We start from the raw sequence: 27,324 nt of genomic DNA on the forward strand, positions 1-27,324 counted from the left end.
ATTTTATTTTATGTCAGTCTGAAAGTTAAGATCTGAAAAAAAGGGGGAAATACCGGTCAACTGAAATTCAGTGCGTGTGAAATATGGGCAATTTAAAGTTGTCAACTAAGAATTAATCAAATGCGTTTTTACTACACATAAGAAGGGCGGTGTGGTGAGGGTGAATACTGGGACGGAGAGGACCAGATAATGAAGACTGAAAAGAATGAACACACCTTCTGACAATATGGCCTTCTTTATCCTGGGTAGCCTCTTCAGTGTTGCCACTTTTTTACCAAAGGGTCCTGCTTGGTATCAATACCCCACCGTTGCCAGATACCCATTTATACACCTGGGTCGAGAAAGACATGGTGGGTAAAAAATCTTGTCCACGGACGTACAGGCACTTGACGAGATTCGAACTCGCGACCTCGGGACTGAAGGTCAGAAGTGTTATCTACCAAGCAACAGCGCCCCCAATTATGGAAGATGAACACAAGGAGAGCTAGGAATGCTAAGGTTAAGAGTCAAGATGATTGTGAAAATCTTCAAAACGATGTCAGCAAAAAACATGATGTTATCATTATGACAGTTATATTTTGTGCCAAACGTTTTTCCGAGTTTTGACGAAATAACGATACGTGACTGTGACTTTATCGAATAGTAAAGTGACGAATTTGACTTGAAGCAGAAGCATGGCAAGATCTGATTAAGTGAGAAAGGTGATAACTGTCTTGTTCTCGATTGATTTCAGTAATTGAGCGTCTCTGATCGCGTCAAAAGTGACGACAGTTGTAGCGAGCAAAAATAAACATTCTCCGCTTGTTTATCCTCGCTGTGACGTGAATCGTGCCATATACATCGCAGAGGTGTACCTCTCTGCCAAAATTAAGGACCAGATTCTATAATTATAGACATGCAAGAAGTATGAGAGTTTCGCGATGGTGGTTCTCAGACACCTACAAATACACCATAACATTTTGCCAGTCATTGGTGCATCCTGTATACAGAAAATCAAGTTTTATCCACACCTAATAACACTGTTTTATTTTGTTATTGTTGTTGTTCTTATTATCATCATTATTGTTGTTGTTGTTGTTGTTGTCGTCGTCGTTTTTATTTATGTCTTCCGATATACATAATTTCATTTGCAAGAAAAATGCATATATACGGTATGTAGAAACCGGGTATTGCCCGTTCAGCCATATTTTTTTTTTTTTTTTTTTTGCAAAATACGACTGTTCTTCCATCAGAATTTACTTTTCAGAGATATGACAAAGACGATAACTATGCCTATCTGGTAAGAGGGTGACAACAACAAAAAAATGACATCTTTTAAAATTCACGCAGTACTTTATAGTAATATCCACCACAAGAGGAAGAAAAATTTCCCTCTTTCTCCACCCTACCTTCTTTAGAGGATGAATTGAGTGGTTCTATTTATGAATAACATGATCATATTTTCAGTTTTCATCAGCTTCAAGGAAATCATTACATGTTGCAGATTACAACGGTCCATTTTTGTGTTTTGAAGAACCGATATGAGCATTACAATAATGAACAACTTGTTTTTGTAAGCTGCTGTTCTTGGACCGTCAAACGCAATAAATCCTTCATGGAGGCATTTCGACGCATGAAAGTGGTTGGGTATTAATTTCAGCCATGCTTCTTTCTTTTATCATCTTCCAGGTTTGTCCATCTTCTCTCCTACGACACGAATGTTTAGTCTTTCCCTCCGTCTCCTCCGGAAACACGTGACTTAGATCGAGATCGAGCTATTTACTCCAATTATTATCATCATCTACTTTATGAACAGCAAAACTACTGTCTTGTCAAATACCAATGGAGCAATGATTTTAAATCAAGCAAACTTGTTCGCTGTGTTAGTTCAAATACTGCACAATTCAAGGGAAAACTTGTGTTGTGAGTTGCGTTTTTTTTTTTTTTTCTCGGAAAAGGCTGGGGGGGGGGGGGTCATGAGCTATTCCACTTGAAGCTTTTGCTTGTGTGAGATAAATACAACCAACAAGTTTTGTTGTTGTTGTTTTTTTCCTTTTGTAAGTTGCAGTTCATCTAAGCGTCTATATGTTAATGACATACTATTCAAAAGGATATAAAATGCCCACATCAGCGTTGCGCTACACAACATGAACATGAATAATTCTTGGTAACCTACTATCGAAGTCTTAATTTTGGTCAGATGGTTCAAATAGAAAATAGACATCATAAATGTGGCGCCAGAACAGGTAATGTGGAGGCGCTGTGGCATGGTGGATGGGACCTGCTGACTTTCAATCGGAGGTCCCGAATTCGAGTCCCGTCCAGTGCTCACGTCTTTGGATAAGGTGTGTTTACCCATTACGTCCCTCTCGATCAAGGTGTAGATAGATTGGTACTTGGCAATGCTATAGGGTAATAATAATGCCAGGGCCCTCTGGTACAACAGTGGCAAGACTTAAAAAGCTACCCTGGATAAAGGAGACAGCATTGTTATCATTGTCATTATCATGATAATAATCATGTCGATCAAAAGAGGAGTCCGGTAATCTATTATGAATTTGTCACATCCGGCTAAATAAAGATCTGCGGCTATGCGCGTGAAGGCCACGCATCCACCGGCGCTATAGGATCCGTTCCTCGCCCGACGCTAAATTCGGCAGAAGTTTTCTCATGAATATCTGAGGAGGCAATTACGTCAGTATGATCCTCACAGGCGCGAGCAGGATTATAGTCGGCGAAGCTTTCCGCGGCGATGCGTATACCTCGTCAATTCCCCGGTACCAACTTCGCCACATTCATACATGACAAGGAATGCTGTGCCCCACCCAAAGTTTACGGTTCATGGCCCACGAATGGCAACATACGTGAGGGGAATATGCTCGATACGACGATTTCGGTTACTTTCCTTATCGATCAACGAAGTGCGTAATTCCACTCTACGGCTGGCTACCGTCCTACGTGATATGTCATAAAATGATATAGCGTTATTACAGCACTCACTGGTCCTGAATCCAGGCTCGACAATCTCTTGCAAAGCTACCGCTAGAGGGCAGACTTTGTCTTCTTGCGCCGCAGAGCTCCTTTGATTCTGTAGCCATTGCATGAAACCAGCTCAATTTGAAAGGATGAAAATATGATTTAGAATATAGGTTACTTTCTAGGGCAAGACGTCTCTGAATGCACAGCTGAATAAGAGCAATCCTACCCAAACCAACCATTTTGTAGCATGAAGGTACTAACTATAGCTTCAGGGAACACAGCCTCTCACATTAACGGGATGGTATAGTTTTGGTTGAGATGGGAATTCAGGTTTTAACTTTTTTTCGAGTTTAAAAAAAAAACACACTTAATTGAAATATTAAAGAGAAAATGATTCTAGGAAAAAACTCGACTTTGAAATGGCTGCCATATTATCAAAAAATATAGTAAATGAAAAGTGGTTCCAATAAAAGGTGGGTCCCACCTTTTATTAGGAACTGCTTGTATATCGATATCTCAGCTATTTCAAAACCGATTTTCGTCAAATAAACTTTTCATTCCTCCTAGAATATGTATACTCTTTACTATATCAAATAAGTGGTTTCTAAGTATCTCGCATAAAGTTAAAATCTGAATCCCCATCTCAACCAAAACTACACCATCCCTTTAAGCCTTTTCAGAAGACTATAGGTTGAGAAGCCCCTAGTGTCCACAGTATTTATTATTAAAGTTATCATCGGAGTGTTTTGTTGTTTACCTGTTCGCTTTCGGTTCACGGAGAATTCGGGTTTTCGAGCGGAGATGGCACTCGACCATGTCAATAAGGATGTATATAGCAGACAGACGATTATGTGCAAGGTCATCCTTATTGGTCCATGAAAAACCGACTTATATATCGCATCGATGCCGCGTTAACTGGGCATCTGTCGATCAAATGTCATGTCCATATTTGCAATTGTTTGAGATATTTCGTTTATTTCTTTTCCTCATTTTTGCTCTCTACAACGAGATCTGCATTAATGTTTTGTGATAATTTTGCTTATTAACCTTTTTGATTGAGAGCCAGGGAACCACTTTACCGGCTCTCCGAATCCTTCTGCTCCAATTCTATAAATTCAAAAAGATATTAAAGATAATTATATTCCACATACTAAGAATATTGCTAAAGGATTGGTCAAGAGCTATGTTTTAGTTCGGTGGTTGCACTGTGGTCTATCATTTGACCTGGGTCAAGTGATAGACCACAGTGCAACGCACTTTTATTACGGTGCCGCCGTGCGCGGAGCAAATTCATTGTTTCGTCATCTACGCGCATGCGTCTAAAGTAAACAACGTAGCCTAAGCCCTTAGGACACCTGAAGACAGCTTAGACGGTTTCAGATATGGATTAAAATGGGAATATCAATGACCCTAGATGTGGAATATAAAGCAAATAATCAACTTTTGGTTTCAGGCAATGAGACAAACTATCACTTCCTCGGCGATCTGAATGTGTACGCTATCTTTCCTCAGCTGCGCTTCGGAAAAACAGCTACATCCAGATCGCCTCGGAAGTGATGGCTTGTCCCATCACCTTCATCAGCGTTAATGATTATTTGCTTATTACAGGACACATAACAAGTGACAGTTGTTGTTACATATACAGCCTGTAGTTCATACAGTTTAGCTTTTGACTACGTTTTGAATGTGTCCACTCGGGAAAGGTTTTCCGTCTTTAACCGCAACAGCAGGTTTCGTCTTCGGTTGTGAGCTTTTATTCTATCAAACCCGCCACCGGGGTGAGAAACGAAAGATATGACACACACACACACACACACACACACACGCACACACACACACAAAAAAAAGATAGGACTGATATTATGTTCTTTAAAACTTTGCCCTCTCTAGGACCGTTTGCGTCGTCAACAATAGTTCAGCTGATGCAATATCCGGATAGCTTCTTCCTCGGCTGCACTGCATTTGTTTTCCCGGCTTTGTTTAGAAAAGTGAATTCGCCCCATTTGAGTCCATCTACGCAATAAAGACAGATGTGCGGTGCCTGGAGAGTTATGAAGGAATAAGAGCTTGGTGACCTCGTACTATCAACAACCGAGTCTACGCATAAGCCTACGAACACGGGAGTAATATCCATAGATACCAAAAATAAACTGTACTCTAAGAGGCATTGCGAGCTGCTCATTCGGGCCTATCTCCAGATATGAAAATCGGCTCTGCCATTGGAGTTTCGGATCCAATGTGACGTTAAACCAGCAGCCCGGCTAGGCAGGTCACTCGCTTGCTCGAAGTCTCATCACCGTGGCACAAAAACAAACAAACAACAACAACAAAATGCGTTCAAAAATGTATCTGACATAACGCTCTTTACGCCATATCAAAAATGCACACTGTCCCTTAGCATGCGCGACGATGAACCCCGAATAAGCAAATCAATTCGGGGTTTCACTTTGCACATGAGCGGGACAAGGCCATGATTTTGTACAAGCAGGGCATGTTGGTTTGCAAATTCACTAAGATTAGCATCTGTGATATAATGATCATTCAAGTAATCCTGATATCAACGATGCTTAAAAGCACATCCATAAATCAGAAAATGTAGTATTTGGCAATATCGATAGAAAAAGATTGTTAATACATTCAATGCAAGACAATGAAATGGATGCTTTCCCAGAAGTTAGCTGACGGAACATTATGGTCACCTACGGAAATTCACCTTTGTTTGAACGTACTTGACGAATTCCATAAGTTGTTGCGTTGGACAAGCTTTCGCACTATGCATTTTATGTCGCTTTGAAAACAAGTGAAGTGCCAAACCAACTGAGAAAAAGGAAAGGTCATTTGCACCCAGCGGCGGTTCCAGAGGGGCATACCGGGTGTGCGCCCCCTTTTATTTGTTGTTAAAACAAAAGAAATAAAAAAAAATATTCGCCACCCGGAAGTAGCACCAGAAATATTGTTTGCGCCCCCCCCCCCTCCCCTTTCGCGGATTTCCTGGATCCGCCCCTGGCACCCAACATGTGTACATGAGCTAACTCTGAACTGGCGTTTCGCTGTGGCGTGAGATTTGCGAGATGCTTTTCAACGGTGAACAACTATAACACTGCATGTGACAATCGGTGAATTGAGGAATCCCTTCCAAAAACATTGTTTTGATAATTATATCATTCAAGCTTGCACAACCTATCACTCCTCTGAATTCTGCTGTCATGAACATTTTCCTACCTGTTGTTTGTCCCGTCCTAGTACTGATTTTCAGTCAAAACCTCCAGGCAGGAAATCCCTGTGACCTGAAACTGTCAAATAAAAAAACAAAAACAAATGTGAACTCAATTCGAGGTATATACAAAATATGCCGTGGAAAGTGTTAACCAACATCATAGGAAAAATTGCAGCAAATAGATTATAATCTTTGGTCTCTCGTTTCTTGCACTGGTGACGTTTACTGACACTCGCAGATGTATAAAATATGCAACTACGAACTTAGTCGACCTCGCATTACATAAGTTGAATAATAGGCTAAACCGAAGGTCATTTCAAGTTCTCTTCTCTTTACATAATGCTATTGATTTTAATTCCTCATAAGTCGAATTTTCTGTAAGTCGAAGCTATTTCTTCGGTCCAAATAGATTCGACTTGAGCAGGGTTGACTGTACACTTTATAATCTAATGATATTGAATTATATTCCAATCGAGGGCAAAAAAAAAAAAAAAAAATCGCTTAGAGGGGTTTACTAGGGATGTTTATAAATACATCGTTCTACTACGATATTCCAATCGAGGGCAAAAAAAAAAAAAATCGCTTAGAGGGGTTTACTAGGGATGTTTATAAATACATCGTTCTACTACGAACACATATGATATAATACTATAATTTAATATAATATTCTACAATACAATATGATATAATGTAAATTAATACAATATAATATAATATAATATAATATAATATAATATAATATGATACAATATAATATAATATAATATACAAATAAAAGCTGAAGGTCAAATGCAATCTCACAATTGCAACTTTTCCAGGTAAGTGTATATTTTCATAACTTTATTTGTGCGCGTGAACAGAGCGACCTTCAAAAAAAAAAAATCCATGTCCATGACAAACCATTTTCATTGCTTTGCATCTATGTTTTGATGTATCAATACATTTTTAAATATCTTATCCAGTTGTGTGTGTGTGTGCGCGTGTGTGTGTGTGTTTGTTTGTTTGTTTGTTTGTTTTTTGGGGGGTGTTCTTCAATCAGAATGCGACACTGGATATACTAACTGAGCCACATGATTATTGCTACGGGTACACGAATTTTACAGTAGGTCTACAGGGCTACTTGGCCGGAAGACTACCAGATATGCATGTTTACACCACACTACGGCTTATTTTGCGCATACGTCACCTTAAAACATTCTGGTAGTTATGCTACAGTCAGCCTAGTTGTGCTTAATAATGTGGCAATCTATAAATCGCAAGTAAGCAACAACAATAAGAATAATGTTGTATAAATGCTCAGCACTTCAGTTGGGATAGGTGTAGACTATATCATATTATGATGAAAGATACATTGACTGTATAAATTATGACAGTTGTCTAAAATGGATAATCGTCACTACATGAAAAAAAAAACTAGAAATGTCGCTATGGGACTGGTATGCCTCCACCATAATGCATGATTCTCCTAATAGGTCTACAGTACATGTGGACAATGTATGATTACATTTTCACAAAATTGGCAAAATATTAAAATGGCATGTTTGTCACAATTTTTTTGAATGTTCACCTTCCTTGACCTAGATTTAATTGGATGAATAGGAGAGCATGTATTTGGGGATTTAAGGACTTTAACTTGACTTTGACCCTTTCATAAGTTTATGCATTGAGTAATTTCAAGGTACGGAGAAAAAGTGCAATTTCTGTATTGAATAGTAAATTGTTACCACTTTCATCTGGCCCTTGACCCTAAAATTCATAAGAGAATCACTGTCAGGCAGAACATGCACAAATATGTACGAAGTTTCAAGATAATTTGAGCCACTACCGAGATATAGAGTAAGAAATAAGTTCAACACTTTCACTTGATCTTGGACCTTTTGACCTTTGACATTTTTTGAAAAAAAAAAAAAAAAAAAAAAAAAAAAAAACCTTCCCAGAGAATCTCTATTGGGTTATACATGCATACACCAAGTTTAAAAACTAATAATAATCCTGCTGGCATTGCATAAATATGAGGGAAATAGTAAAATTTTGAAGTGTTGCCCTTGACCTTTGACCCCATGAACCCCAAATTGCCTAGATAATCACTGCCAGTCAGTGCATGCATATACTATGTTCCATGAAGATACCTTGAACAATTTCCAAGATACGGAGAAAAAAGTGAAATTGTAACATTTTTACTTGACCTTTTGACCTTTGAACTTTGACCTCATGACCCCAAACTTTCACCAGAGAATCTTAATTATACGGGTAGTACATGTATACACTAAGTTTCAAGAAAATATCTTCATGCATTGCACAGATATGGGGAAAATAGTGAAAGTTTAAGCATTTGACCTTGACCTTTGACCTTGAGCATGTGCACCCAAAAGTTGATAGGCACAACTTCAACCCCTAACACACATACATGCCAAGTTTCATTATAGATACCTCAAAAGGTTTTTTAGTTACGCTGTCCACAAATTCATTACGGACGGACGGAAGGACGGACGGACGGACGCGTCCGTCCGTCCCAAAAGTTGATAGGCACAACTTCATTCCCTAATACACATACATGCCAAGTTTCATTAGGATACCTCAAAAGGTTTTTAGTTACGCTGTCCACAAATTCATTACGGACGGACGGAAGGACGGACGGACGGAAGGACGGACGGACGGAAGGACGGACGGACTCGGACGGACGGAAGGACGGACAACCCGAAAACATAATGCCTCCGGCACCACTTCGTGGCGGAGGCATAAAAAGATGCGATCATAATGTGTATACTAGTATTCATAAGTGACGGACTTACCGATGCTCCGGTGAGGCGTTGTTTCCGGATGCATCCGACAAGAAAACAAAACGCGCCAACAAAAATGCGATTGTCAAACTATACCGGTGAAGAAATTTTTTTAGAACTCCATCTTCTCTTGCTGCGAAGAATTCTGCACTGCCCTTGCACCCTCGAATGTGGTTCAAAATCGAAACCATAATTTGATTTGATAAATTTTAAAAATCAAGCCGCGGTTGAGACTTCCGATTTGTCATGACGCAAATTCTAGCGCGTGCTCTCTCTCCGGGGGGAAAGAGTTTTAATGGAGCTCATCTGCGGTCTCCACAGAGATTCTAAACATTGTTAGGGACACATTTCGTTCACTAATGCACACATGCGGATCTTTTGTGAGCACATTCATGAAACTTTGAAATTACTTTAAAAGTTGTTTCGACTTTCCAAGAGTTCAGTTGCAAGAGTTGCATTCATAGCGTCTGCTTTTATAATCATATTCGCTTGCCTGTAAAATCAAATTTGCAAAGCAGCAATTTGATATATATGAACATGGTTTTACATATCCATTCAATTTAAAAGCAGCGTTTTTCAAGGATTTTTTTTTTTTTTTGTCTACATAACGAAGCATTTGTAACAATGTAAAAACCAAATGATTATGACAGCACATAGTCAGAAAGATAAGTCGACATTTTTTTTTTTTTTTTTTTTTTTTTGAAACGATCATCCTTGTTTTCGAAGTCCCGAACGACTTAGAAGGGGCGGCGGAGTTTAACAGTGTTTACCTTCCCCATCGCACTCAAACCCACTCACCCTCAGAACACAGAAACACACACACACACACACACACACACACACACCACATGCACACACAAACCGCAAATCAACTTACACAACGAGGCGAAATAAGCTGTTATCGTTTAAGAATTTATTGCTTATGAATTTACTAATTCCTACTTCTCCGCCTCTAACTATTCGCATTCTTCACTTCCATCTTCTGGTTTCTTCCTTGTCTTCTTCTAATCTTGCTGTTTTTGTTCTTCAATCTTCATTTTCATTCTCCTCATTTCCCCTCGTCTTCTGCGTATTTTTATGAATTAATGCCAGCAATATCATTATTTCTATCATCTTTATTACAATTACTATCATAATTAATCAACATTACATATTTCTACTCATCACCTTCATCATCCTCACTCTCCTTCCGTTTCTTCTTCTTCTTCTTCTTCTTCTTCTTCTTCACCATCATCATCTTCTTCTGCTTCTCAAACCGCCTAGATTATGCGAAACTCTCCCGTGCTGCTGTCATTGATCCACAAAACTTTCGGAAGAATCATCTAATAGAAGCAGACCTACTTTAAACATCAATTTGCTTACAGTTGATTTTGTGGGTCATTACGAGCCAGTGATGGAACTTTTAAACAAAAGCAAAGCTACGATTAACTTTATCATAGAGTTATCGGCGTTATCTTATGGGTGTATGTGGATGGGGGGGGGGGGGGGGGACTCTTTCAAAATGGGATGAGTCTGTTACCCCACATTCATTACCCAATGATCCGGAAAGCTCATCAAAACAAGCCCATGCCACATATAATGCTTCACAATAAAAGCCAAATTGAATACGGGAAATGCGTTTGCCATCTAGATATCGGGCATGCAAGCCGGTAAGATAAATCCAATTGATTCTTCTTCTTCTTCTTCTTCTTCTTCTTTCTTTCTTTCTTTCTTTTTTTTTTCTTTTTTGAGGGCATAAATGGTTCGTGATTGTCAAGGGCAAGACAGTCTTGTGGGCAATCAAGATCACCCTAGAAAAAATACACATGTCCTCGTGGGGATGTTTGAGTCTCGTGACGGTTACCATTTCAAGGATTATACAGACCACATCGTGATACAGTCATCTTCGATCGTACGCGCACTCATAACAAACATGCTCCACATCACACCCATACTCGTTTATGGAGGACACTCTTCATAAAACGAAGGAAAAAAACAGGATCATGTTCCAGTTCACAGCAAATCCAAATAAAGCATGGGTAACAAGATGACGCACTTTCCAATAGTGCAGTGACATTCTTCAAATACATTTTCACGCTCACCAGCACCCAGGTATATAAAAGTCAATCTCACGGAAGAATTGAACAGGAAACAAACATTTCAAACAGAAAATCGCAAGAATGTTATCCATGCGCATCCACTGATTGAAAAGATCTAGATCACATGCCCCTTCCCTTACCACCAATCTAAACCTGAAAGGGGCAGACTGGTGACCATTTCTCACTCACCGTTGGTGCGCGAGGGTGCATTGTGGGGACTGGGTGAGAAGAGGTCATTGTCTTCCTCTTCCTCCTCCTGCTCTTCCGCACCATCTTTGCCGGTCTTGAAGAGTTCATCATCCGAGTCCTCCTCCCCAAACAAACTGGAGCTCTGGCTCTTAACGGATCTGTGTCATCAGATGCAGATGAGGAGAATAAATATGGCAAAGTGTGTGTGTGTGTGTGAGTGTGTGTGTGTGCGCGAGCGTGTGTGTATGTATTTTTTTATTATTTTTTTTTTAATAGGGCAGTTTTCAGAGAAGGAAAAAACGGGAAAAATGTCTATTTATAGATTTCTTTTTTCCTTTCGAGAAACAAGTAATGGAATGTGCCCAATTGCCTTGAGCAAACTATCATGTCCCGTTTTGCGGGCATTTTGCGAGAATATTTGTATGTACAAAAAAAAATAAATAAATAGATAAAAAATAAAAAAACAGATTTCGTTTCTTTGGTAAACAAAAAAAAAAACAACAACAAAACAACCAGATTCATAATGTAAGATTTACATTATTTTGGACAATGTTTGTGTATAAAGTATTTTGCTTTATTTTTGTGAATATGAATGTGAATTTTGTGGTATTGAATGGAATTTGAAGAAAAAATGTGTGTATGTGTATGCACATTATATATTTGTGTGTATAATATGGTGTATGTAGAACTCCTTAACTAATTTCATTATGAAATTATTGAAGAAAACTTCTTGCCATATGGCTACCTTAGAAATTTTTTCTATTATATATGAAAATTACCTTACTGATACACATGTCTGATTTTTATTGTCTTAACCTGCAGCTGTTTTGGAGTATATCTATATTGTAGTATTTGTATCTTGTTTTATGTTGTATACATCAGGACCTTGATGTAAATCAGCATGCTGATTGAGCTTTCTGGAATAAAGATGTTTCCATGAAAATAACATAAATGGCTGGTTGCCATGACAGCTACATCAACTCCACAAATCTGACTACCAGAAGACTGCTTCAAGCTTCCATGTGAGAAGAGACAACACGTATCAAGTCTTTTAGCAGGGTCACAGAGAGGATGGATCAGGGGCGGATCCAGGAATTCCATAAAGAGTGGGTGCCTTTACAAAACTAAAGGGGGGCACACCCCTTTCCCATTTTATCCTTTAATTTCTTTTGTTTAACAAAAAAAAAAGATAGGGGGGGGGGTGCGTGCCTGGTGCGCTCCCCCCTGGATCCGCCACTGTGGATGAGTTGGAATCCCTAATCTAACTCTGTATTAAACATCCAAGTTGATCTTTAATTGTAATAAAACCATATGTTTGCAAAATTACAGTTTGTATGAAACATCAGTCTATATGAGAGGGAAACTACTCACTTTCTGGCCTTGATTCTGAGTGCCTTCAGGGCTGCACTACCATTAGGATTCCCTTGCTGCCAGGATGAAATAATCCACACTTATTTTCAAGTATGGGAGTTGACAGTTTTGGCAACTAGCCTCTCAGAAAGCTTTTCTGACAGAAAGTCATTTGATACCCCTTACAAGGATCTAGGCAGAATGAGTATTATTCCCTAAAATGACATAAACATATTGGCATGGAATTTGAATTTTTATCTATGTGATTTGATGTCCGTCACACAAAATGAATTGATATTGAATGTGAGTAGTTAATCATTTGCACGGCAAATAGGAACATTCGCATGGCAAAGAGGAAAATTTGCATGGCTTTGGCATCTATCTAAGGACTAGAAGCAGAACCAAAAAAAATGCATACTAGTAGTCATGGATTTTCAAGAGATAGGTCCGAATTTTTTTTTTTTATAATTCAAACGAATTGAGTACGAGCTACTGTCTTTAATTTCTCATTACATTCATACTTAGTTATCTTGATCAAATATCAATTTGAAATGTGCAATTGTTCTGAGATCAGTGCAACAATTACAAGGAAGTGTCCAAATTCTGAATTTTTTCCAGAAATATGATCAAATTTAGCACTCATTTTCTACAATTCTCTTCAACTGTTCTTTCCTTGAATGAACAGGCAATACTCAGTATACAAATGCAAGAAACTGAATGTCATATTGCTGTTTTGACAGTGGGTTTTCCCTCCCCCTGATATCTGCTGATTCTTGAAATGATTACCATAGCAACAAAGCTTAAGGTCAGTTCCTGTTTAGACAGACTAACGTTTATGACCATTTGGCTCTTCCGCCTAAGCATCACACACCATCTGACTTTTTTCTGTACCTCTGAGCAAGGCTGACTTTTGAAAAACGTAAGTCTTACTTTTGTTACGCCATGTGGATCTTCCAGCTGTCGATTTGGCCTTCCATTTTACACTATGTTGATGTTTGCATCATTTATAAGAGCAGCAAATGGAAAGGTTTAATTTTGGGTAAAGATGATTATATAGTTTTTCCTCATTATTAGGCTCTAACTCTTTAGTTCAACTCCAACTCCAACTTTCCTTAAAGGGAAGATAAACCCCAAGAACAATGTGGATTGAGTGAAAGCAGCAACATTAGTAGAACACATCAGTGAAAGTTTGAAGAAAATCGGACAATCGATGCAAAAGTTATGAATTTTTAAAGTTTTGATGTTGGAACTGCTGGATGAGGAGACTACTAGAGGTTATGACGTATGAGTGGACTACAATATCAAGAAAATATAAAGGAAATACTACAAAAATCCATTTTTCATGAAAATTACAAATTCCATCAACTTGATATTGACATATGTTAAGGGTAGCAATTATTCCCCCTGCTTTCTGAAAGCGGTTGGTCCACTGCTCTTTCATAATTCTAGAAAAGTGAATTTTTGTTGAATATCCTTTATATTTTCTTTGTATTGTTGTCCACTCATACGTCATATCCTCTAGTAGTCTCCTCATCCAGTGGTTCCAACACCAAAACTTTAAAAATTCATAACTTTTGCATCGATTGTCCGATTTTTCTCAAACTTTCACTGATGTGTTCTACTAATATTGCTGCTTTCACTCAATCCACATTGCTCTTTGGGTTTACCTTCCCTTTAAGCAGTACAGGGTAAGAGTATCTTAAAAAAAAAATAATAAAAAAAAAATGACATTGACATGATGTGCTGCACCAACAGGTTAACCCCCACCCCCCCCCCCCCCCCATCTGCTAAATTTACAATGGAAATATGGAGCAAGGGTAATAAAAAGAAGTGCCTTTCTAGGGCCAATTTGACATTTTGCCTATAATTATGTGTGTTTTGTATCTAAAATTTACTGATTTTTATGCACTATATTAGAGCATTTAATGGAAAACCCAATTTGCGGTAATAGAAGCTTTTAATACTGTATGGGTGATGTGGCTGTTCTGAAAATAGGCTAACCTCCCCAGGTACATTATGGTAACTTTGCCAGTGCAAAATATGGCAAGGTTCATGCGGGAGAAGGGAGGCTTTAATTGTTAATTTGTGGGTTGTGTGGCCGTTTCGGTGACAGGTCCAACCTCCCTCTGATATTCATGAATTTAAAAAACATTGTTTAGACGAGCATATCAGGACAAGGTCAATTTGAGAGGAAGACAAACTGATTATGTTTGATAGTGCAGTAGCAATTTTGGCAGCAGGTTTGCCCTGTCTTTTATAGTAACAACATCATCATACTACATCAGACAAAAGCAATGCAGGGCAAACTTACTCCTGGGTAGAAGACTACCTTTGTGGAGACATGTGGTTCTTCTGGCAACAAGTTTAACTCCCCTCTGATATTTGAAAGCAAAAGAAATGACAAGGTTAGTTCAGGCATGAGGAATAACGTTCAGTGTGTTTCTGAAGTTTAGAGGCTATTTCAGCACTAGGTTCGTCCCCCCTGTTTTTGTTTTTGTTTTTGTTTTTTGTTTTTACTGATTTCAATGCAACAAGAGATATGAAAAGGTCAGGTATTGGGAAAAGAAATACTCACTTTGTTGGTGAGGTGGTAGCGCTGATGCTGTCTTTCTCCTGATTCTTCTCATCTCCCTCCCCTTTTTCTCCACCTTCTACTGCCTCAATCTTTTCAAGCCTCACACCTGCAGGTAAGACACAAAACAAAAAGAAAAGGAGTCAGGTATGAATGCACATATGCCCATTTGTTCTAACATTCAAAAGTATTTCACTAGACAATTTCAGTACTCACCAACAAAACATCTCATTCAATTAGCATATAATTATGATTGCAACCATTAGCCTCTTTTATGACATGTCAGACTTTAAAGTGTATCTGTACACAGATATTTGGTTTTCTGACATTGTAGGTTATTGTACTGGCAATATCACTGTGAAATATAAGAACGCAACGTTACTCACATACAGAGATATAGCAATATATAAAGAGATATAGAGCAATCTCTAAAATGCCAAAAAATACACGCGCCTTGATCTAAGAGTAGTAGCCTGGCGTTATCGACTGCATTCGATTGCATAGTTCAATAATTTTCTGTACGATCAGTGTACTACAATACTCTCAAAACATGCAAACATCCACGTACGCAGCTAGGTTGTGCTGCCACGCTGCGCCGCCCAGTTCTTAGGACATGCTCTCACACCTCTCAAATTTAAATTTTAGGGGAGAGATTCCCTTTAACATTCCATGAATTTCAAAGTTCAAGTCCAAATGAGATTGAACTTCTGCTATTCAATGTGTTTACTCTGCTTAAACTCATTCAATTCAACTTGAACATGAAGTGCTTTGTGTAATTTGTTTTTGATGGGGAAAAAAAATCAAGCCAAAAGATATATTTCTCCAGGTCTGCTATGATTATATGTGTACTTGAGCAGAGAGTCAAGTTTTATGCAGCTTGTGATACTCTTTGAGAAGCTGAAATGTCTATCTTGACCAGGTTATGAAATCTGGACTATAAATAGGCACTGTTCAACCATTCACTTTCTAGAAACCTTAGCCTGTGTGTGTTTAATCTACAGGGTGTTAAAACAACAATACAAGGTATCGACTGACTGATACAGTTTCATAAAGAGATAGTGAATGCTGAGAATCAGATCGATTCTGAAACAAATTCTCTTACCATGTCTGGATCTCTCTCTCTCTTTATCTCTCTTCCCTAGACAAAAGTATTGCTTTCCGTTCATCTGAACATAATATTTCAATGTTCTTCATTTTACGCTAATTCAACAGGACATTTGAATTAATGAAACGTTCCACACTGTAGAATATTCTGCTTCAACTTTATACTATTAATATGTTTGTTTGTATGTCTGTCTACTCATAAAACTGTACATCTGTCTACCTTTCTAGCTTCATACTATACATGAACCTAGCGACTGATCCGTCTTTTTTGTATCTATCTATACATCTATCTATGAGATCTAAACATCTATTTATCTATCATTTTTATGTTCCTCAGCTAGTCTTTGTACAACAATAGCTGAACTCTTTGTAAGCCCACACACTGATCCTAACTCCTTAGTACTATTATTCTTTGCCTCACGTATCAGAGTAAGTCACAATCATTAATCTTATAACCAAACCGGAGTTAATTCAAATGCTCTCAAGTCAGCTGGGATGCCTCCACTTCTAAGCAATGAAGTATTTAACCCTTGAAGACGGACTGATTTTGCTACAACACCCGTTTCCCATAGACACCTGCCTGAGTATACTCGGGACTCGTCCTCAACAGGTTAAATCCAAAATGTTATCACAATGTCTACACCTTATCGCACTCATATAAATGCTCTGGTGGCCAGAAACAGTATGCAAAGTCATCATATGTTTCTAAATATTTTGTAACCCAAAACATTGAGATGTGACTTGCCCATGCAGCTATTCAAGCGACATTACAGAAACGATTGTTCTTAGAGTTTGATTGCAAATTAAAGGAAATCAGTTGCATTTCTGTGCATGCCATGTTGAAATCCCACATGAAGGTCAAAAAAAAAGAAGAAGAATTAATTGCCAGAATTGTATTCTCCCTCTCCAGTGATGATACATATAACAGGGCTTGACAGTATACTATCTGTTTTTTCTTTGGTGGCTCAAAGAAATTAAATTTGATATTTTGGTAACTCAAAAATTCAATGTAGTCATCCAAAATAAAAGAAAACATAACAATTCCTTTATAATCTTAACTGCCTGATCGCGCCACCAAGAGATAACTTTTTTGAAGTTTGATGGCCTCACAGTAAGTTTTGGCGGCCCCGGTCCACCAAGCCATCGCTAATGTCTTGCCCTGTATTTTCAGGATGCTAAAGTGATGCTGAACAGCGAAAAGAGCTATGGTATCTTGATACAAAAGGATGACCTAACCGCATTGAGCACATCAAATCTTAACCTGTTGAAGACAAGTCCCGCAGGCAAGTGTCTATGGGAAATGCATGTTGTAGCAAAATCAGCCGGTCCTCAATGGGTTAATCGTCTCACCGAGGAACTCCAGGAGGATGTGTGAGCAGCAGACTTTTGGTGTGGACGCGATGAAGTTCATTAGCTTGTCGAAGGCCGCCCTCCGCTGCTGGGGGGTGCTGTCCCTCACCATCAGAACCTTCTTGGGGAGGTCGGGGAAGATGGTTGCCGGGTAACGGTCGCTCATCGCCTTGTGGAGGGTTTCAAAGTCACCGTACCATTTAGGCACCTACAGACGCAAATATAACCCAGAACAGATTTGGTGTGTGTGTGTGTTCAATATCAGCATTTCAGCATGCACAGCTAATAAATTAGGAGAAGCGAGGACGGCATCCCAAAATTACGAACACACTATCATTATCATTTTGTTGTCTTAACTGCCATGGACTATCAGAGAATGCCATGGTTGTTTTTGTCACTATACTACTGAACTATTTTGCTGCTACTACTTTTAGTACTACTACTTCTATTACTAACTACTACTTCTACTACTACTACTACTACTACTACTACTACTGTACTACTACTATTACTACTACTACGTACTACTGATATTATTACTAGTATTACTATCATCATCATCGTTATCAGTGTCAATACCATTATCATCATTAGTTCCATTGACACCACTTGAAACAGTGGTAGCAGTAGAAGTAGTTAGTAGTACTAACTGTGTCCTGTTGTGGAAGAAAAAACAGGAAAATTATGAATTTACTCTAATTGTGAGAAATGTAAACATCAAACAGTGGAAAAAATTATATCATTGATGTTCTGATATATCTTTCATAGCCTCCTGGACTACTAACATTTATAATTCATTGTATCCAACAGCACTATGGAAGCAGGTGAGTGGCTATAACATACCAAGTTCAGGTCATTCATGGCTCCTATTGTGAAATTCTGAGGGGTTGAACTTTATCATTTTCACCCCCAAGCTTCCTCATTTATGCATACTATTATCTCCATGATAAAATAAAGGACTGCCAAGTTCAAGCACACTCACAATATAGTAACCACAAAGTGCAAATACAGTGCCAGTTTATCATTGTTCTCCATATATTACAGGGAGCATGTGCATTATAAGCCTATTGTTTACCAGCACGCACCACTGATCAGATTTGTCCCTTCTGCCGCAATGCAAGGACTTTCATTGATTGTGAACATGTTATTCATTCCCTTCAACTTCGGTGCTAGTCTTTATCAAAGGCCCACCAACAAGAATCTAGGGTGACTATACACAATGAGTCAAGCCACCAATGAGATCACAGATCCAACAAAAGGACCTTTGAATATCTGTCCATATTTCTCAAATTAAGCCTTGAATCACCTAATTTTACTACCAGAATTTGGTGGCAAATCTCATGACCAATTATCACAGCACCCCAATTATCACAGCACAATCCCCAAATGCTCATGTATGCATTTTGCACAGATACTGATGGGTGAATCAACAGTTTCATTGGTCGACATCACTATCTGAATAATTCAGAAGGAATGAAGCACAGATACGGTCATGAATAATCATCAGAATCTCAGATCTCAAAAGGCTCTTGTCAAACTGCTTCGCTTCACTTTGTTTCGTTAATTCTTCACTCACAACTGTCAGTGCTAGCTATATAGCATGATGGTCTTTGCATAAGACTATTGCAGAGCAAGTCTGAGCAGTGGGACAGTTGGCAATAACACTGGGCTTAGAGCCAGTAAACATGATAATCCCTTTTGGATTAAAACATGAAATGCACAGAGTGACTGATGTTGTGTTCAGGGGAATACTGTGAAATTGATTGTAATTCTACTTTCCTCAGAGAAAAAAAAACAACAACAGAAATTCTGTGAATATTTCAATGCCACATATCTATTTACTTCTCAAAGGCACTAGGTGTTATTGTGATCGTTCTATTTCTGAAGATAACATTATCAAGGTGATTTTTAATCAATCACTGTATCCAATATTCAAACAGTGAAGTGGACTGCAAGTTATCTAGAGCTGTGTCTAAAATTTCTTAAGAAAGACTAGAAGGGTGAATATATCCAACCATGCACCCCAAACCACAGATGTTAATTGCACATTTAACACCACGCAGTAGGGGGGGGGGAGGAAAATTTGAAATGGGGTTGGGTTTTTATGACTGACCTAGCATTAACTAAATGTGAGAAACAAAAATCAATAATTATAAAAATAATAGAAATAAACAGTAACCATGATATCAGCACCAACGACAGTAATGATATTGACACAAAAATGATTTAAATATAATGGTATTTGATAATGTTGATAATGATTATGACTATGATAATTTTTATTCTTATTTAGTATTATCATTATCATTGATATCATTGTCATCACTCGATATATATATATGGAAAATATAGGGCCTGGCACAAAAAAACAAACAAACAAGTAAACATGTTCTCTGCAGTTTAGCAACTTTGAGCTACAAGCTAACTTTTCTTTGTCCAAACATTCATTACACCTATGTTACACTGGGACTACAATAAATTCTAAAATATTTTGGTTGAATTTTGTCATAAATTACCATATGACAAAGCTGAAAACAAAGTGACCATACAATGCAGCATGTGATGTCACAATTGCTTTGTGACATCACTTCACAAATAATGTACTGTCTGGAAAATGTCATAAAAGGTGATGCCTTTTTCAGAATCAGTGTGCCATGGAGTGTCAACATGCATGCAAACATATCGTCTGAAATAGTTGAAATTATACATAATAATAAACACCTAAAGCTCTATCAGCCAAAATTAACACTAGTAGAAAACTTTTTTATCCAAACTATGTAAGTTCTAATATACACTGCAGCCAATTAACCCATTCAAAATGGGAACCTGCTGGTGGCCTGTACATTAATTCTATGGGGATTTCAGAATTCAGTATGGAATGGGTTAAGTAGCTTCCGATGAGTACTAAACATGCAAACAAAGCAAAGAGCAAATACCATGAACTGAACCACATCATCTGGTTTGTGAGTGGTGGTCTTGAAGTAAGGCAAGTTGGTGATGACGATGACATGATATTCCTCATCAGTGGTCAACAGCTGCTTGACCTTCCTGAACTCTGGCACCGAGATGTCCAGCCCGGTGTCGATATTCTTCAGCTGCCTAGGAGGAAGAACATAACAAAAAGGAAAATCCTTGGAAACCAGATTCACTTTGTTCATAGTTCTTTTATACATCTATGCTGGATATTCATACACAACACATACAAAAAACATTACACCTTTACAAAGAACATTAAAGGTACTAGCCCACATTTGCAAACCCACGAAAATCAAAACTGCATAAAACAGGTCCAATATGACTTCAAGTACAAGTTATAACAGTAACATACCTCACCTGTCGCTCTTTGTCTATACCATTCGATAAAAGAGAGAAAATCATCGTTTTAAAATCAATTTTCAAACCGGGTCAACCCGACCGAAAATCGAATTACGAGCGCGGGCTATAGCTACGTACATTGTACATGTAACACGTACATGGACCGGAGCTAGCGAGCGTTATACGCATGCATACGGATTACGGTGCATTTTCATTTATTTTTATGAAAGTAATGGACTAATTGGAACGAAATTTTGCACAGGTGTTACTGCAATGATACCCAAACTCCATGCTAACTATGAGACCAATTGCTGCAGGTTTACAAATGTGGGCTAATACCTTTAACCCGTTGAGGGCAGACTGATTTTGCAACAACACGCATAATTTCCCATACACACCTGCCCAAGTATACTCAGGACTCCTCCTAAACAGGTTAAAGATATGTACACCATATAATAACAAGCACATTTGAACATTAACATGGAAGCATAGATACATGCACAACGAAATTATTTCCCGATGTCCATCACATGAGGGGAATACTAACTGAATTTACTGTAAAATGTCTGTGAATTTAGTTAATTATATGTGATTTAACAGCACATGGTAGAGAAGGGTGTCCTGTAAATTACATTAAGATCACCATCACCATTGTCATCATCATACTTATCACTAAATCTAGCATTATTATCATTGATCATTATCATTATCATTGTTGAAGTTTCGTCAATGATCAGTATCATATCATCATCAATTCTTCCCTTATAAAAAAGTACCATGGTTTTACCATAGTACTTTTACGATGGTAATACCATAGTATTACCATAGGATGGTAAATTGACAGATGAAGGCAGTACATTTACCATGGATTTACCATGGTAAAAATACCATGGTAATACCATAGTATTACCATGGTTTTACCATAGTATAGATGGTAAATTGATGGTAAATTGACAGATGAAGGCAGTACATTTACCATGGATTTACCATGGTAAAAATACCATGGTAATACCATAGTATTACCATGGTTTTACCATAGTACTTTTACAATGGTAATACCATAGTATTACCATAGGATGGTAAATTGACAGATGAAGGCAGTACATTTACCATGGATTTACCATGGTAAAAATACCATGGTAATACCATAGTATTACCATGGTTGTACCACGGCAGTACCATTCATTACCATGGTACTTCCATGCCATGAGTACCATTCTTTCATGGTAGCACTTCCACGGTAGTACCATGGTAGTACCACGGTACTACCACGGTACATCCATGGTAGTACCACGGTAGTACCACGGTACATCCACGGTACTACCACGGTACTACCATGGTACTTCCACGGTAGTACCACGGTATTATCACGGTAGTACCACGGTACATCCACGGTACTACCACGTTACATCCACGGTAGTACCACGGTACATCCAGACGGTAGTACCACGGTTCTTCCATGGTGGTACCACGGTCCTTCATGCTAGTACCACAGTACTTCAAGTATCACATAGTATCACATCATCCACAGAACTAACTAGTATATAACTGTACTAGCACAAAATAATACTTTAACCCGTTTAGGACGTGTCCCGAGTATACTCGGGCTGACGTTTTCCAGGCTGTGGACTGGTCCCGAGTATACTCGGGCTGAAAGAGTGAAATGAACACGCATTTTTAAACTTCGAATTTCACCAACAATACGATGCCTATGTTGAAAATGATCTATATTTCGTGGGACTACATACATCAAAGTTGCCATCTGTGAACATTTTGTGATGATTGGTCATATCTTATGTCTATAAACAAGCAAAATATTGACAAACATGAGGGCAATTTTCACGACATTCAGACCTTCGCAACGGTCGGGAAACTGACCAATGACGAGCGACCAGCCGCACGCTCTGGCGATCTCATTTGCATCGGTATGCAAATTGTCACACTCAAGTGAAAAGCGTGCGTGCGGCGGTCAAGACCGTTGCGTGCACGCACCTACCTTATTAGCACACATTTACATGATAAAGTATTGTAGCATACTACTTCGTGTTATATCAGGAATGCAATGTCGTACTATTGGATCTTCTATGAAAGCCACCTCGGCATGACAACCTGCTTACCATTATTGGCATGAAATGTTGGCCTTCTTCTTCCGCTGCCGAGTCCTGGGATTTGCCAAAACTCGGCGAATTGAATAAATTCAAAAGTAAATCTTTTGCGTGTCCCTGCATGCATGTGATGTGTGTGAATGTTTTTGTGTCTTTTTGTTATCATGACAGCGATGTTACTTGTAGTTGTTTGAAGAGTTTTACCGTCATGAATAATATTCTGATTATGTTATAAAATCGTTTAAAAAAAAAGAAACCACTTGGCCAAGAACAAACCGAGTAGGGGATGTACTGCATACAAACAACGCAGTCGATTGTGCTACTTCATCGAAGTCGTAAATTCATATAAATTGAATAGACCAGGTGGCCAGAGTATCAGGTTACATTGTACCTCCTTGATTAGACAGGGTGTTGATACAAAAACATTCCTAAGACGCACTCGTAGACGCCATCTGAAAAGTCGGGGATTATGAGCATAATAGAGAAGTTCAAAGGCCGATTACAGACAGTCTCTTTTTTCTGCACCGGTCCATAGAATGCATTATAGTGATGTGCTTCGTATGTATTACGTAACCACTTTTACGGACCCCAATGATTTTATGGTTGTTGGGAAGCGAATGTGCAAGTTCTCATGTGGTTGTAACCAACATATATGTATAGAATTTACACTTCGACAACGAAATACGCTGCAATAAAGCGAGTAAACAAGACATATGGCTTTTTTTTTTTCTCTCATACGCTTAGCATTCGCCAAAAAATTGTAGATATAATTATGATGTTCGGTATTTGATGTTTGCAGCATTTCAAAGAAGTAGTCAAAATAAAATAATATCCCATATTTCGATGATACCGACGATGGTGATGTCGACTGTTTAGTCTTTTTTGTTCTAGTTCTGTACAATTCCTCATAATATGCTAATATTCGGCTATAGTCGCTCTGTCAATTACTTATACATTTAGAAGTCTGAGGTGTTTTCAGTCCACTTCTTTCGTAAGTTCACGAGTCAATTCTTTTTTTTTTCGATCATTGAGTTCAATCCATTTATAATCAGTCAAATATGACAACTTATACCGAAAAAAAAAACGACTTTTCTTTTTTTTTTTCTTTGTAGAAAGCGCTCCAAATTTGCGAAGTGGTGATTCAATTTTGCGAGAGACGGAGATGTGATAACTACCACATCGCTTCAATTGAACACTTTGTATAGGAGCAAGGTATTTCGGGCAATAAAAACATGAAATTAATGTTCTTGTCTTATCTCATGTTTATCGATGTAATCAATTTTTTTTCATGTTGCTATTGAAGTAATTTACGCACTTATCGTGCCTGTGTATTTTTTTTATGTCTACGTATATCACTGCATTTAGGTATGCCTACATTCATTCATTCCATTAGACTTCGTGAAATCGCATTAAGACATTTTCATATTCATAAACGATTGCAGCAAATGCTCGTTTCCTTTATACATTATGCTTATTGAATGAGATTGTTAGTACTTCATTTTTGTTTTTGTCTTTTATCGGGGGATGACTGGTATACACAATAAAAAAAAAATATTGATTTACACTCATGACATAAGAGAAGATCATTTCAGCAAAATTAGCCGTCTGTTATGAGATATCAAAGAATGCCGGGAGAAATGTCGTTTATTTCAACAAAAATATCATCTTTTCCTTATTTTCTGAAGTGATGTAATAATTGTAGGTCTTCAAGCCTGTGTGGCTTGTACTTGCCATACTTCCATGATCATGTCGGCTTCTTCTACAGCTGCCGGATGGCCAACCTTTTTTGTTGCTAAATTGAATGAATTTCTCCGTCGAACTCGGGAATGCTCACCTGCGACCCTGTTTGAAAAGACGCTCTCTCATATTGAGACGAATTTGAATTCTCAATGGACATTCTAATTTGAATTGTGTTAAGGCTACGTAATTTGAAGTGATAGGATATAGTGAAAGGAAACTGAGATTGAATGAACATCTTCATTGCGCGATCTTTTTTTTTTTTAGGCGATTTTGAATTACCTAACTGTGAAATTAGAAGACAAACGTACACACACACACATACACACACACACACACACAAATGACTGCAAAATCTTTGCATAATGTTGAACCATTTTGAACACTCGAATATGCCGTTTTGCTCTTCCTTTGTAATACATTTGCCTCGATTAGTGCTGCTTCGATTTATCTCATTGCATCTCATTACTTTCCTTTCCAGCTATCCACTTCTTCATTCCCATCATCTACAATTAATCGTTTAGATTGAATATCCCCATTGATGTTGGCGATCACCTTTCCAATATACTTTGCCCGTATTATTATATATAATCTCATAAGATATCACCATAACACAGATTATAGGCAAACCTAGGCGTGTACATATTTCATTTCGTTTGCAAAAGTGTGTTCAGATTACCGTCCATGGAACTAAATTTAGAAGACCAGTCTATTTTTTATCTCTTTATCTCTCAATCTTTCTTCTTATCGCATAGACTCCGATGTTTCGTTTGCAGACCGGAAGAGCTCATAAATGCTCCATCAACTGACTTGAATAGGTGTTTTATATATATATATATATATATATATATATATATATATATATATATATATACAATAATCTATCCCGTTTGCTGATGATTATCATATCACTGTGTGACATTTAATTTCAAGTGATGTGCAGTGAACAATACCTTCCCGCCATTACGGTAGAGTTGTAAGGGAATCATGATTGCACATAAAATTTGCAACATACAACCCGACAGTAAACTTACAAATGCGCTCGTTGATCTCCTTTATTCATCTCATGGAAACCTAAGTCATATAATTATGGTCGAAATCTGGAGGCAGTCATGATGGATGATTTCACAAAGCAAACGTCTTTATACAAAAATGCATGGAGTTCGCAGGTTTAGTCACCATTAGCTGTCAAAGATTGTAAGAAAGATTCAACGATTTATCTGAATATTGAACATCCCATCAGGCTCTTGTCAACATTATAAAAATTGTTGAAACAAAACCAAGAAACAAACTCAAATGGAAGATTGGTTTGAGAAACTCAACTTCGATGTTGCTTGAAGCTTTTTTTTTTCTCTCTCATACTTATGAATGACAGCGTGATTATGTTATAAGATCGTTCAACAAATCTACTCGGCCAACGAACCAAATAGAGGATATAGTGTATAATAGTCATCATTTTCATACAATGCAAGAGCCGATATTGCCACTATGGGGTCTTACAATTATCATCATGGTGAAACACAGCGTAACATTTGCGTGTGTTATAGGCAAGAACACTTTGAATAGACCAGGTGGCCAGAGTATCAGGTTACATTGTACCTCCTTGAATAGACAGGATGTTGATACAAAAACATTCCTAAGACGCACTCGTAGACGCCATCCGAGAAGTCGGGGATTATGAGCATAATAGAGAAGTTCAAAGGCCCATTACAGACAGTCTCTTTATTCTGCACCGGTCCATAGAATGCATTATAGTGATGTGCTTCGTATGTATTACGTAACCGCTTTTACGGACCCCAATGATTTTATGGTTGTTGAAAATCCAATGTGCAAGTTCTCATGTACTTGATACGAACATGTATTACAGAATTTAAACTTCGACAATGACATACGCTGCAATAAAGCGAGAAGCAAGACATACGGCAGAAGTTGTCTTTTTTTTTCCTCTCTCTCTCTCATACGCTTAGAATTCACAAATAAAAATTATGATGTTCAGTATTTGATGTTTGCAGCATTTCAAAGAGGCAGTCAAAATAAAATTACATCCCATATTACGACGATACCGACAATGGTGATGCTGACTGTTTAGTCTTTTTTGGTTCTAGTTTTGTATGAATTCTTCATAATATGCTAATTTTCGGCTATAGTCGCTCTGTCAATTATTTATACGTTTAGAAGTCTGGGTTTTTCAGTCCATCTCTTTCGGAAGTTCACAAGTCAAATGATTTCGCGATCATTGAGTTAAAATGGTTTTAGCAACACACTACCGTTTTGTAGCTCAATCGATTTATAATCAGTGAAATATGGTAACTCATGCCTTAAAAAAATAAACTTTTTTAATGTAAATTTGTAGAAAGCACTCCAAATTTGCGAAGTGATTATTCAGTTTTGCGAGAGACGGAGATGTGATAACCCGTCGCTTCAATTGAACACTCTACTTTGTTTAGGAGCAAGGAATTTCGAGCAATAAAAGCATGAAATGTTCTTGTCCATCTCATATATTGATGTAATCAAATGTTTTCATGCTGCTATTGAAGTGGTTTATGCACTTATCGTGGCTACGTGCGCT

At 38.0% G+C, this 27,324-nt stretch overlaps 1 protein-coding gene across 1 annotated transcript in view; it reads right to left on the reverse strand.

The window, feature by feature from the left end:
- The window catches only part of LOC140240088 (uncharacterized), a 359,151-nt gene that overhangs the window by 322,741 nt on the left and 9,086 nt on the right, over positions 1-27,324 (reverse strand). Inside the window, exons 2-5 of the mRNA XM_072319894.1 lie at positions 20,535-20,697; positions 17,599-17,806; positions 15,148-15,253; positions 11,223-11,380 (exon numbers count right to left, since the gene is read on the reverse strand). Of these exons, the coding sequence (XP_072175995.1) occupies positions 11,223-11,380; positions 15,148-15,253; positions 17,599-17,806; positions 20,535-20,697 (635 nt within the window). The remainder of the gene's footprint in view (positions 1-11,222; positions 11,381-15,147; positions 15,254-17,598; positions 17,807-20,534; positions 20,698-27,324) is intronic.

Source organism: Diadema setosum, chromosome 16, assembly GCF_964275005.1.
Source record: "Diadema setosum chromosome 16, eeDiaSeto1, whole genome shotgun sequence".
Lineage (NCBI taxonomy): Eukaryota > Metazoa > Echinodermata > Echinoidea > Diadematoida > Diadematidae > Diadema > Diadema setosum.